General features: G+C 38.0%; 1 protein-coding gene across 1 annotated transcript; it reads left to right on the top strand.

Annotated features, from left to right (window-relative positions):
• Positions 1-3659: 3659 nt before the first annotated feature.
• On the top strand, positions 3660-6642 carry LOC103719117 (nuclear transport factor 2B-like). Its single transcript, XM_008808194.3, has 2 exons — positions 3660-4099; positions 6204-6642. The coding sequence occupies exons 1-2, from the start codon at positions 3803-3805 to the stop codon at positions 6276-6278; spliced, it is 372 nt and encodes a 123-aa protein (XP_008806416.1). The 5' UTR covers positions 3660-3802; the 3' UTR covers positions 6279-6642.
• The last annotated feature ends 5537 nt before the right edge of the window (positions 6643-12179 follow it).

Here is a 12179-nt window from a genome sequence, read left to right on the forward strand (position 1 = left end):
GGATCGTCGACCGCTCCCGGGGGTCCGCGCTGTTCCGGCGGCGCCCCGGGTGGAACCACCCTTCCCACCCCTCACGGTTTTGTCCCACAAAAGGGCCCTCTGGAGGAAAGGTTTACACCTCCTCATTATAAGGCACAGACCTTTCCACTGATTAGCCGATGTGGGACTAAACTGGGAACCCCATCCCACAACACAGCCCCCCCAGTGGGAAGGTCTGTGCGTGGGCGGGGCCCTTCCTCTAGCGCCATCTGATGCGGAGTTCGCACCCCGGCACCAGCCCGCACACCAGCCGAGCAGGGAAAGCATCCGCGTCCCTTCCAGAGGTATTGTCCGCTTTGGGGATCGGGGATCGTCGACCGCTCCCGGGGGTCCGCGCTGTTCCGGCGGCGCCCCGGGTGGAACCACCCTTCCCACCCCTCACGGTTTTGTCCCACAAAAGGGCCCTCTGGAGGAAAGGTTTACACCTCCTCATTATAAGGCACAGACCTTTCCACTGATTAGCCGATGTGGGACTAAACTGGAAACCCCATCCCGGGGGGCTGTGTTACGAGGGGTTCCCCGAATTTAGTCCCATATCGGCTAATCAGCGGGAAGGTCTGTGCCATATAATGGGGGGCTCAATCACCCTTCCCTTAGGAGGCGCCTTTTGTGGGGCAAAACCGTGAGGCGCCGTGAGGAGGGCTCCGGGTACGCTCGACCCCCAAATCGGACCCAAAGCGGACAATACCTTCTGAGGGACACTCTCTCTTCCCCTGCTCGGCTGGTGTGTGGGCTCTGTTGGTGACGGGGTGCAAATCCCGCATCAGATGGCACTAGAGGAAGGGCCTCGGCCCTTCGCCTATCCAGCAAGGAGCCGACCCGGGCACAGGACCTCCCCGCTGGGGGGGCTGTGTTACGGGGGGTTCCCCGAATTTAGTCCCACATCGGCTAATCAGCGGGAAGGTCTGTGCCATATAATGGGGGGCTCAATCACCCTTCCCTTAGGAGGCGCCTTTTGTAGGGCAAAACCGTGAGGCGCCGTGAGGAGGGCTCCGGGTACGCTCGACCCCCAAATCGGACCCAAAGCGGACAATACCTTCTGAGGGACACTCTCTCTTCCCCTGCTCGGCTGGTGTGTGGGCTCTGCTGGTGACGGGGTGCAAATCCCGCATCATATATTATTTTTCTTTTATGGAGTCTATACACGAGAATATACAATTTCTATGATGTATCGAATATAACGGAACAGAGAAATAAAATCATTTTTCTCTCTTTTTATCTTATTTTTTATTTCTTCTATAAATATTTTAACATGGTATCAGAGCTACCGATCATCTAATCTACCACCACCATCTCTTCCATTTTTGTTGTGGTTGTCGTTGCTATGTCTAGAAGCTTTGAAGACTCCTATTATCGATCTATCGATCTCTGTTTTCGGATAAATCAACATCAAATTTTTTTTATTTTTTGGTGGATTCACAGATCCTCTGTTTCTTTACAAATTCTCTATTTTCTAATAAATCAATATTGATCTCATTAGTAGATCTGCATGTCCTCTATTTCTGGTAGATTAATATTCGAAGATCCTTTATTTTTTATAAATCCACAACTCCTCTCCAGCGCTTTTCTCCTTAGTTTCAGATCTTCGGTCGTCTCTTCTCGCCATCGCTTAGCTCCATTCTCTCCACTTTGGTTTTATTTACTGCCTTCGGCTCTTTTACCATCCAGTTCGAAGTCACTTGCTTCTCTTCCATGGTGCCTCCATATACGAGGATCGTCGACCTTTGGTTGTCTTCTTTTTGAGCTCTATCCTCACTACAACTATTATTTTTTATGTTTCTTTTCATTGCCACATCATTACATAAGTCAATCAATCAATTGCTCTAATTTTATGTTGCCTCAGTTTATAAGGATCACCGACTTTTGGTTGCCTTCTATCTAAACTTTGTCATTGTTGCAACTTCATCTTCTATGTTTCTTCTCGCTGTCACATCATTGACAAATATGTCGGTCTGTCATGCTAGTCAGACACACTAGTCTACTATGTTACTTAGCTGTGTCAGTGGACACATTAGTTTGCCATGTTAGTTAGCTATATCAGCATTATCAAACACATCAATTTGTTGCATAAGCTTCTTGATCTATCGCATCAATTTCGAAGCTGCTATGTCAATTTCTATTCTGCAATATCAAATTTTGTATTGTCACATCGGCTTGATACATCAGTCTGCTATATTCAGCTTTTGAGTTATTGGGTCAACTCCTATCTGCTACATCAGCTTCTGAGTTGCTATAATGGCTTGTGTTCTACCACATTGGCTCTTGATCTACCACCATGTTAGCTTTTAAGCTGCTATATTAGCTCCTAATCAATCACGTTATTTTTTGAGTTACTACTTCAGCTCTTGATTTAGTACGTCAGTTTTTAGGTATATTTTTGATCTAATTTCCAAACTCAAATTACTATAGTACTATCTTAAGTTTGAGGAAGGATGTTAGCATAATTTTAGAGATTACGTAACAACTTATATCATCCCATACTATTTTTCTTTATTAGTATGATTCTATATCAGTCAGTATTATTTTTCTTTATTAGTATGATTTTGTTAGAGTGATTTTAAGAATCCCATAACAACTTATATCAATGAGTATTGTTTTTTTTTTGTTAGCATGATCTTATACCAAGCTATATTATTTTTCTTGTATAGAGTTTGTACACGAGTATATATAATCTTCGAGATGTACCAAATATGACAGAATAGAGAAATAAAATCACTTTTTTTCTCCTTTTATCTTATTTTTCACTTCTTCTGCAAATTTTTTTGTTTTTTCACTTCTTCTGCAAATATTTTAATAGGATCCTTTCATTGCTAAGCAGTTTTTCCAAAGCACTAAGCTAGTATGTATTGTTGTGGTTTCTTTCTAAAATTTTTGGTGACTTGAACCTATTTATCTCTCAATCTTCATGCGAAACTAAAATTAGTTTTGCTATTATTTAATTTAGCACTTTAAGTAATGGATAAACATTTGTAATAAAGATCTATATTTGTAAAAATTTTTTTTGTGTTTCCATCGTATTTAGTTGCATTTCATGCTTATATATTATTATTAAATTTTATGCAAAAAAAGTTAATGTCTATGATGAATAGTAATGAAAACATGGCTGAAGTTTTATGAGCCCCTAATACAGTTAGCTCCAAAGCAAGCAAAAAAAATCGTTATTACAAAGTATTGTTAAGTTATAAATTATGTTGCACTATTAATATGATAAATATAATGTAATATAATGTTATTGTGATCTTATTATGTTGCACTATTAAAATCATTATTACTTATAAATTATTTTTATATTTTAACTTTAATAACATAAAGATGAATGTACAGTTGCATGTTGTTTAAGCAGATGGTTTGAGAGCAAGCATTATGCGGTCTCTAACATTTTTGTTTTTGAAAAAAGAATAGATTATTTATTTTTTACCCCGCACACTATTTTATTTGGACATGACATCTTCAAAAAATAATATAATATAAAAAACACCAACTTAAATTGTCACATTAATAAAAAATATTTTAATTTATTTTTCCAAAAAAAAATCATTGTAATGATTTAAAAACTTTCCAATACTCGTTGAGGAGAGCTTTTTGCTAAATAAACTACGTCACATTTCTTATAAATAAAAAATAGAATAATCCTTCCATGGAGGGCAACGACAGAAAAGACGAAGCAAGCGATCGAGAGGGCCTCGCGGCGGCAGAGTAGAATACGAGTTTCTGATCTTGGGCGGCGGCGGCGGCGGCGGCGGCAGGCAGGTAGGCAGCGGAAATGGATCCAGACGCGGTGGCGAAGGCGTTTGTGGAGCACTACTACCGGACATTCGACTCGAACAGGGCGGGTCTCGTGAACCTTTACCAAGAGGGGTCGATGCTGACCTTCGAGGGGGCCAAGACCCAGGGCGCCCAGGCCATCGCCGCCAAGCTCGCCTCCCTCCCCTTTCAGCAGTGCATGCACAACATCTCCACGGTCGACTGCCAGCCCTCCGGACCCGCCGGCGGCATGCTTGTCTTTGTCAGCGGCTCTCTCCAGCTCGCTGGCGAGCAGCACCCCCTCAAGTTCAGCCAGGTCTCGATCATTTTCCCTTTGCCTCCCTTTTTCACTTCATCCAACGCTTTCTTGATTTGTTGATTTGGGATTTTGTTTTTGTTGATTCCTAGTTGTTACTTTTCTCCTGCTAATAGATCTAAATTTTCTTTGATTTCTTTTCTGTTTTTGATTGCGATTTGTTTATTTGTCTATAGTGGTTAAGTCCTCCGATCTGATCTAGGGTTTTGCTATGTTAAAGTTTGGATTTTGGTGACATTTAGTGAGTTTGACGGTCAATCAGAGTGACAGAGTGGTTGTTAACTTTGTGATACGCGGTTTCTTTGTTTCGGTGCTTCTTGGTTCTATAAATGCCATTTCTTTTGATTTTCTGATATGCGGCTTTTATGTTTGTTGCCGCTAGATTCTGAGCTAAGGTTGGCAAGAACTGAAGTGCTCCGAGGTAGGATGAGACCGAGATAAACTTGCACAGATTGTAGCCGAGGTCAACTTGCAAAGAAGTCCGCTTGCGGGAAGGTTTCCAGTTGGACCCTCCGATACTTAAGTCATAAATCTAGAGCACTAGTGGGAGAGCGAAAATCACTCTTTTGGAACTTTTTCTATGAATTTAACTCTAATTTAATATTTTTTTGATGTTTTTTGATATTTTTTTTGATATTTTTTTGATGTTTATATGATCTCGGTTTAACTTAGATGATGCATCTTATTGCTTTAAAATAAATAAATCTTATTGTTTGTAGATTTTTTGGAAAGGAAAAGCGGTGAAGCCGCTTTCAAATTGCGTCAGGAAGGCCTTCTCGAGCCTTCCTGATGCCTTTAGTGCCATACCCAACTTGGTTCAAAATCGGGTTGACTTGGTGCGAACTGGCCGGTTCGCACTGAGTCAGTACTGAACCGGTCGGTTCCGGCTAGTAAAGGACCGGCTCTAGCCAATCCATTAGCGGTTTTGGACGGAATCAAATAGAATAGCCGAACTGACTCGATTTAGCGCCAAGTCGGCTCGGTACTGCCGGAACCGGGCATTTTGGCCCGGTTCGGTAGACCCTAGCCTTCACTGATGGTCCATCTATATTTGCATCGTTAGACCAAAATGGCCCTCAAAGTAAACACGGCCTTAAGAGAAAGGACATAAAAGGGATTTAAGGATAGCCCTAGAATTAGAGAGGCACTAACCTGAATGCTTTATGCTTTAGCAGTTTGGTCCAGGTGCTTGCCTAGTTATTGTCTCACAAAACCCATCTTCCTGGGGACTAGTGAGGTACTCTAGGGTTGCCTCGCCTCACAAACGCCTAGGTGAGCACCGGGAGCACCTTTGACAAAAGTGCATAAGAAATTTACATTATCGTCCAGAGAGATCATAACATGGGGTATCAAAACATGCCCTTATGATACCACAAATTAAAACGAATCAAGAAGGATAAAAGAATTGATGAAGACATTCTATGAAAGAAAGTTACTGAGTGCTGGTGCAGATAATGTAGTTAGGTCAAGCACAAATTTGACCATCTTTTTCTTTATTTTTCTTTTTATTAATCTTTTTCTATCTATAACTCAGATTGAACCATTTAGGGTCTGTTTGGTTGCAAGGGAATCTATGGAGAAGGAACGGAAAAATAAGACTTTTCCACAAAACGTTTTAGGAAACTTAGCAACAAGCTTTTCGCTTCGTCAATTTTCTGTTGAAACAAACACATGGAATACTACTAGATTTCTCCAGGGAAAGTAAGTTTTCCTCGCAGTTTCTCTTGCAACCAGGGGGACCTGACCCTAGAGTTCTGGAAAGTGATGCTAATGAAGATGAGTGGTTGCTGCAACATTTTTCGGAGTCTCTTTAGAAATCAGCGAATTTGGTGACCTGGGCTTGAAAAGAGGATCTTGTTCTTAACTTGATACCTTTAAATGAATCACTGGAGAATCACACTGATTTCATAGTTGTATGCATTTATGAAATTTTTGGGTTACCAAATGGTGGGCCGTTAGCAATTGTAGGTTGTGATTTGGGCCGTTCAGATGCTTATGTTATTTCTTTTGTTGATTGCTTGTGACTTTTTTGTTTCTTGTGTTCTTGGTTGCTTATTAAGAAATGGCTCTATACCATTGACTGCTGTTTGTATGTCTTTTATAGATGTTCCATTTGATGCCAACACCACAAGGAAGCTTCTTTGTGTTGAATGACATCTTCCGGTTGAACTATGCCTGAGTATTCTTCCAAACAGCTGGGAAGGTAGTTGTGGTTGGAATACCAGAAACACTATAACATCTATTCTGGGTTTGTGAGGTTCCTATCAAAAGAAGATTGTTCTTTTGTTTGATGGATTGCTTTCCTTTATTTGAATGGCTTGGCAAGGAAGCATGTTGAACCAGTTTCAAGATTTACTGGATGTTGACTGATCATTTTTTTTTATCATGTATTGTTCGTTTTAATTTTCATGTTGATTGTAGTGGTTGCGGGCTGTTGCTTTTGCCAGCTTGAGATTAATATTCCTTCTTTATACATATATATTGTTTTAATTTTTTAACTTAATTGAAGGAGTTGCATGCTGTTGCTTGCCATTTGGTTGCAACTAGATTTGGCTTTGTTATGAATGAAGAATCCAAATCATGAAATGCTCCATTTTAGCACAATTTTTTCGGTTATCTGAACTGTATTTTTGGTCTCTGCATCCTTTCTGCTCACAATGTGTTACATTCTGTTCCCATTGCAAATGTAGATTGTTGCTGTCAGCAAAGGTTTTGTAAATTAGCTGCATCCATAGATAACTTCTGAAGTTGAAACCTATATATGTATCTGGTGATGTTGATCATCCTGTTATCTGTTTCAGATCCTGAGCAATATTGCACTAGATTGGAATTAGATATTTACATTCTTCAGAAGGCACTGAAATGTCATTTACCTAGTTTCTGCTTATTAATTCTTGATTTTTGTTCTAGTATTTAGGGCTTGTTTGGCATGTTTGGCATTGCTTTCATTTCTTATTTTCTATTTTAAAATAAAAATGACAGAAATCGAGACAAAGCATGTTTAGTGCTATTATTTTTATTTTTTACATTGATGCCTTGTTACCATCAACACCTCAGTCATGTTCACCACTCTAATTATATTCTTGCCTCCCTTGACACCAATATCAACGGTGTCTCCACACCTTCATCGCCATTATCATTATCTTCTCCAACAATATCATGTTTATATTTCTTAAAAATAATTAACTATGTCCAACATAATTTTATTTATAAAAAAATTAGAAAAATGGAAATAGTTTTGCAACAATCGAGGATCTCATAAAAAAAGTTGGCAAGAAGTTATTTTAAAAAACTAGCTATAAAGTATTTTTTGGATTGCTTGATTCCGTATAAATATCGAAGATCTTTCTGCACATAATTGATGAGTGACCAAACACATGCTTGTATGATCCTTAGCTACTCTATTGGTTTAAATCTTTGTCCGCATCAAGTTAAGGGTTCAAATTCCTACATGAATCTTCATCTACTCTCACTAGATTAAGAATTCAAATTCAGTCAACTCCAATCACAAATACCACAATTGACTTGTGGGAAATTTCAAAAGGACTTGGGTTATAGTGTCTCCTAATCATACATAAATCATGGTTGGATCTGCTCTAATACAATTTATAACAACCGAGATTCTCAGCTATAATGTCCAGCTAGAAGTTATTTAAAAGACTAGTTAAAAGATATTATTTGGGTTCTGTGGCTCTTTATAAGTACTAAAAATCTTTCCAACAAATAATTAATGCGGGACTAAATGCATCTTCTACTGTTCCTCAAATAAACAGAATTCTATTTTTCTATTCTGAAAATAGGCAAATAAAGTGATGGCAAATGAAATCTTAATTAATTATTTCTTTTTTCTTCTCCCACGTGATAAGATCCAGAAGATTAATGTCTAGAAGAAATACTAAGAAACTAAACTTGGAGGTAATTTGTCTCCCCTCATGCTTTTTATTTGTTTATTTTGGGATGGACTATGATGCCTTCAAGGAAAGAGAGTATTTAATCCTATTGACTCTAAAATTGATGAAGGGCATCCAAATTGAAAATTACATAATTGATCATTATCTATCTCTACTATATAAAGTACAATCTTTGATCAAACAATACTTGATGATTATCATCAATCTCTTCCTGTCTCAATAACCCTGTTTTCATTAAAAGAATAAAATGATTATCTCCTCAATCTTTCCTCATGTTAAAAATCACATGTCCTAATCACCTCTCCCATCTCTGCAATCCGATCCCATAAAATAAGACCTAGCTAATTGGACTCTCTCCTTAAAAGTCCCTTTTAATTCACATCTATTATCCCTGGCAATGACAAAAGACATAAGAACCCTCACATGCCCCTCATCGAGGTTATGGGAGATGCAATCTTCCTCTCACTTGCATTCAAGTACCTTTACATGTATATATATGTATGTATGTATATATATATATATATATAGTCATTTGTAAATGGTTACAATAAATATTAAATTTTTGTAAAAGACATAGGAGCTTTAGAATTAATGATGAACCTTCCAAATTAATGATATTTGCTATTGATTGTTGATCATTACAAAGTATTAAAAATAGAAAAATTATTTTGATGGTCTTTTATCTATATATTAAGTGGGTGTAAAAGGGGATAATGAAAATTACGCTCCATGCATGTATGCATGTTTATAGCCTAATTATGTTCGCATAGCCAAAAAAAGCTGTTGGAGTTAAAACATAAATGGGATGCATTTTCTTGCCTTCTCATGAATTTTGTATAAAGGTTCATTTAATTATTAGTGTTGCAGGAAAAGATTGGATTTGTTCCCCTTAAGGATACATATATAAGGATCTTTAGATGATATTTTGGTAGCCCAAGTATAGAATGGCTGATGAATATATATTGAATGTAAAAAAATATATTTACTTAACATTCAATTCATAAATTTGAATATTTGATACATATTTATTTAATCTATCATCATCTCATACCTAGATCCAAGGATAAAATTGTCTAAAAACTCCTAAATGTGCCCTTATGACAAAAAGTGAATGTAACGTTTCTTTTTTTTTTTTTGTTTGGAACGGAAGTATCATACATAACGTGTACGGATATAGTCAAGAAAATCAAAAAGCAATACATCACGAAGAGCACCAGGCAACTCCGCCTTTCCCACCTATAGGTGGTCCTCTGAGTGGTTGGCAACAAAAGAAGCCATCCAATCCGTAGCCCCATTAGCCTCTCTAAACACATGCTTCGGCTGAATCACCATCTCATTACGAACCATGGCCCGGCTGTCTCTCAGCAGCAGGTGGTAATCACCGACCCCACCTGAAGCCTGCAAGATCTACCCAATGACCATCGCAGAGTCACCCTCCAAGAAGATCTTTCTCTCCTGCAAAGCACGCCGTACATAACTCAATCCAAATAAGGCCTCTCTCAACTCTGCCATTGGCACCAAGGTGTCAAACAAGTGGCAGCCCCCAGCCGTGATCACTCTAGAGTCCGGGCCCTTAACAATGAAGCCTGCACCTCCCCTCCTACTGTCCTGCAGGATGCATCCATCGAAGTTGACCTTAAGGAAACTCAGGGGTGAGGGCTCCCAGGTGAAAAATACCATGTGGGGCGCTTCATGAGCAGATGTAGAGCCTCAGATGTCCTGAGCTGTCAAAGGTCTATCGAGCAGATCGCCTGAGAGGCCTCAGAAGAGGAGAATTGTAGTCTTTCAATTATCAAAATAAGTATCCATTAGAAATCTTTATCGATAGAAATTCTCTGAATCGCAATCAGCCAGAATATCAGGATCTCGGCAATGGCAAACAGAGAAGAAGAGAATTGCAGTCCTTCAATTATCAAAATATGTATCCATAAGAAATCACTATTGATCAGAAATTCTCTGAATCGCAATCAGCCAGGATATCAGGATCTCGACAATGGCAAACGAAGAAGAAGAGAATTGCAGTCCTTCAATTGTCGAAATAAGTATCCATAAGAAATCTCTATTGACTAGAAATTTTCTGAATCACAATCAACCAGGATATTAGGATCTCGGGAATGGCAAGCAGAGAGGAGAATCTAGGATATCAAGATCTCGACAATGACAAACAGAGAAGAAGAGAATTGCAATCCTTCAATTGTCGAAATAAGTATTCATAAGAAATCTCTATTGACCAAAAATTCTCTGAATCACAATCAGCCAGGATATTAGGATCTCAGCAATGGAAAACAAAGAAGAAGAGAACCCAGAATATCAAAATCTCGGCAATGGCAAATAGAGAGAGAATCCAAGATATCAAGATCTCGACAATAGAAAATAGAGAAGAAGAGAATTACAGTACTTTAATTATCGAAATAAGTATCCATTATAAATCTCTATTGACCAGAAATTCTCTGAATCACGATTAGCTAGGATATCAGGATCTTGGCAATGGCAAATAGAGAAAAAGAGAGTTGCAATCCTTCAATTATCGAAATAAGTATCTATAAAAAAACTCTATCGATCAGAAATTCTCTGAATCACAATCAGCTAAGATATCGTAATCTCGGCAATCTGCATTTCAACTATGATCTCGGCCTTCCGCATTTCAACCATTTTGGTGGGATCGTGGGGGCATCTTCGACATTTTAAAAAATAGAAATCGCGGTCAGGGACCGAAAATTACGATTAGTAGAATTTCTGAACCGAAAATAGTAGTTTTGTTCAATAAAGACTTTCTAGTATACCATAGTCATCGGGAGGATGCAGAATTAAGTTATGCTAAAATAAATAAAAATCCAATTTCATTATTCATTAAATAAAAATCAAAATTGGTTTGAAGCGTCTAAATCCAAATATAAATACCAAACCCATAATCTTTACTACTCAGAAAAGTACTAACTGCAATTTCATAATTAACTGAAGAACTAAAATTCTGCTCTGCCATATAGATCGCCAAGCTTGCAAGCGCAAACTCCAAGCCTGGACTATCCTTCATTCCTATCGATCTTATTAGCTTGGAGAGAGAAAAATAAAAAGAGAGGTATATGAGCGACACAACTAAGTAAGTAAACCTTTCACTACCTTACGAGATCAAGCACAAGTTTTTCACGTCAATGTATTATTTTAAAAAAATAACAGATATTCCAAAATAAGCATTTCATAGGACAGTATATTAAAACAAATCATAAAATAAATCATGCATGAACAAATCATCTATATTTCACAGTTTCAAATTTATTTTACAAATAAATGCATAAATTATTTTTCTGCCATTTAGTCATATCATAGTTCAAAATATTGCTCATAGATATTCATGCTATGGTCACTTTATGCCCGTGATAGGGCCAGTGTTCGTAATCGACATAGATTCATGTTCGTATGCCTACTTTATACTCGTTAGCGAGGCCAATGTTCGTATGGGTGTTAGCTCCGGATGTCGATTTTTTCAATGTAAGAGATCATACATAGCTATCTGAGAGCCTTTAGAAAATTTATATCTTTTTCGTAAATAATACGTATAAATAGATGAAAAATATTAAATGGCATGATCAGATTCATATTTAATAACAAAGCTATTTTCATTAAAACATTTGTAAAACTATTTTTCATAATAGAGCATTATTTTCATAACACATATGATGATTCATAATCTTACAAAAAGCATGATATTTTCACAAGCAGATTTTATGCACGGAAGACATGATCATGAGAAGTGCAAGATCTACTCACAAGTTCGAAAACTATTAAGAATTATAAGATTTACTTACAATTTCGAAAATCACTAAGGAGTATAAGATTTACTTACCTCTTTTGTCTTAGGACGTCAAACTTCACTAGGCAATTTAGTTAAAAGCGAGATCAATTTCTATTCGAATTAAAATAAATAAGAAAAAAGACGGTTGGTCGGGTGACAGTGTTTGACGGTTCTGGGTGGGTCAGGCCTGAGCAATTCGATCAATAAATCATAGGGCATGGACTTCATCAGAGCCAGGGTTAATCAACATGGTTCTCAATGGAGTTTCAGATACATTCAACAAGATTGGAGTGATCGGTCTAGTAGACGATCCGAGCACTAGAGCGGATCAGGGCCCTTTACAAGAGTCAACTCGAGTTCGTAGATCAGGTCAATA

This window comes from Phoenix dactylifera, unplaced genomic scaffold, assembly GCF_009389715.1.
Source record: "Phoenix dactylifera cultivar Barhee BC4 unplaced genomic scaffold, palm_55x_up_171113_PBpolish2nd_filt_p 000277F, whole genome shotgun sequence".
In the NCBI taxonomy this organism is placed as follows: Eukaryota; Viridiplantae; Streptophyta; class Magnoliopsida; order Arecales; family Arecaceae; genus Phoenix; species Phoenix dactylifera.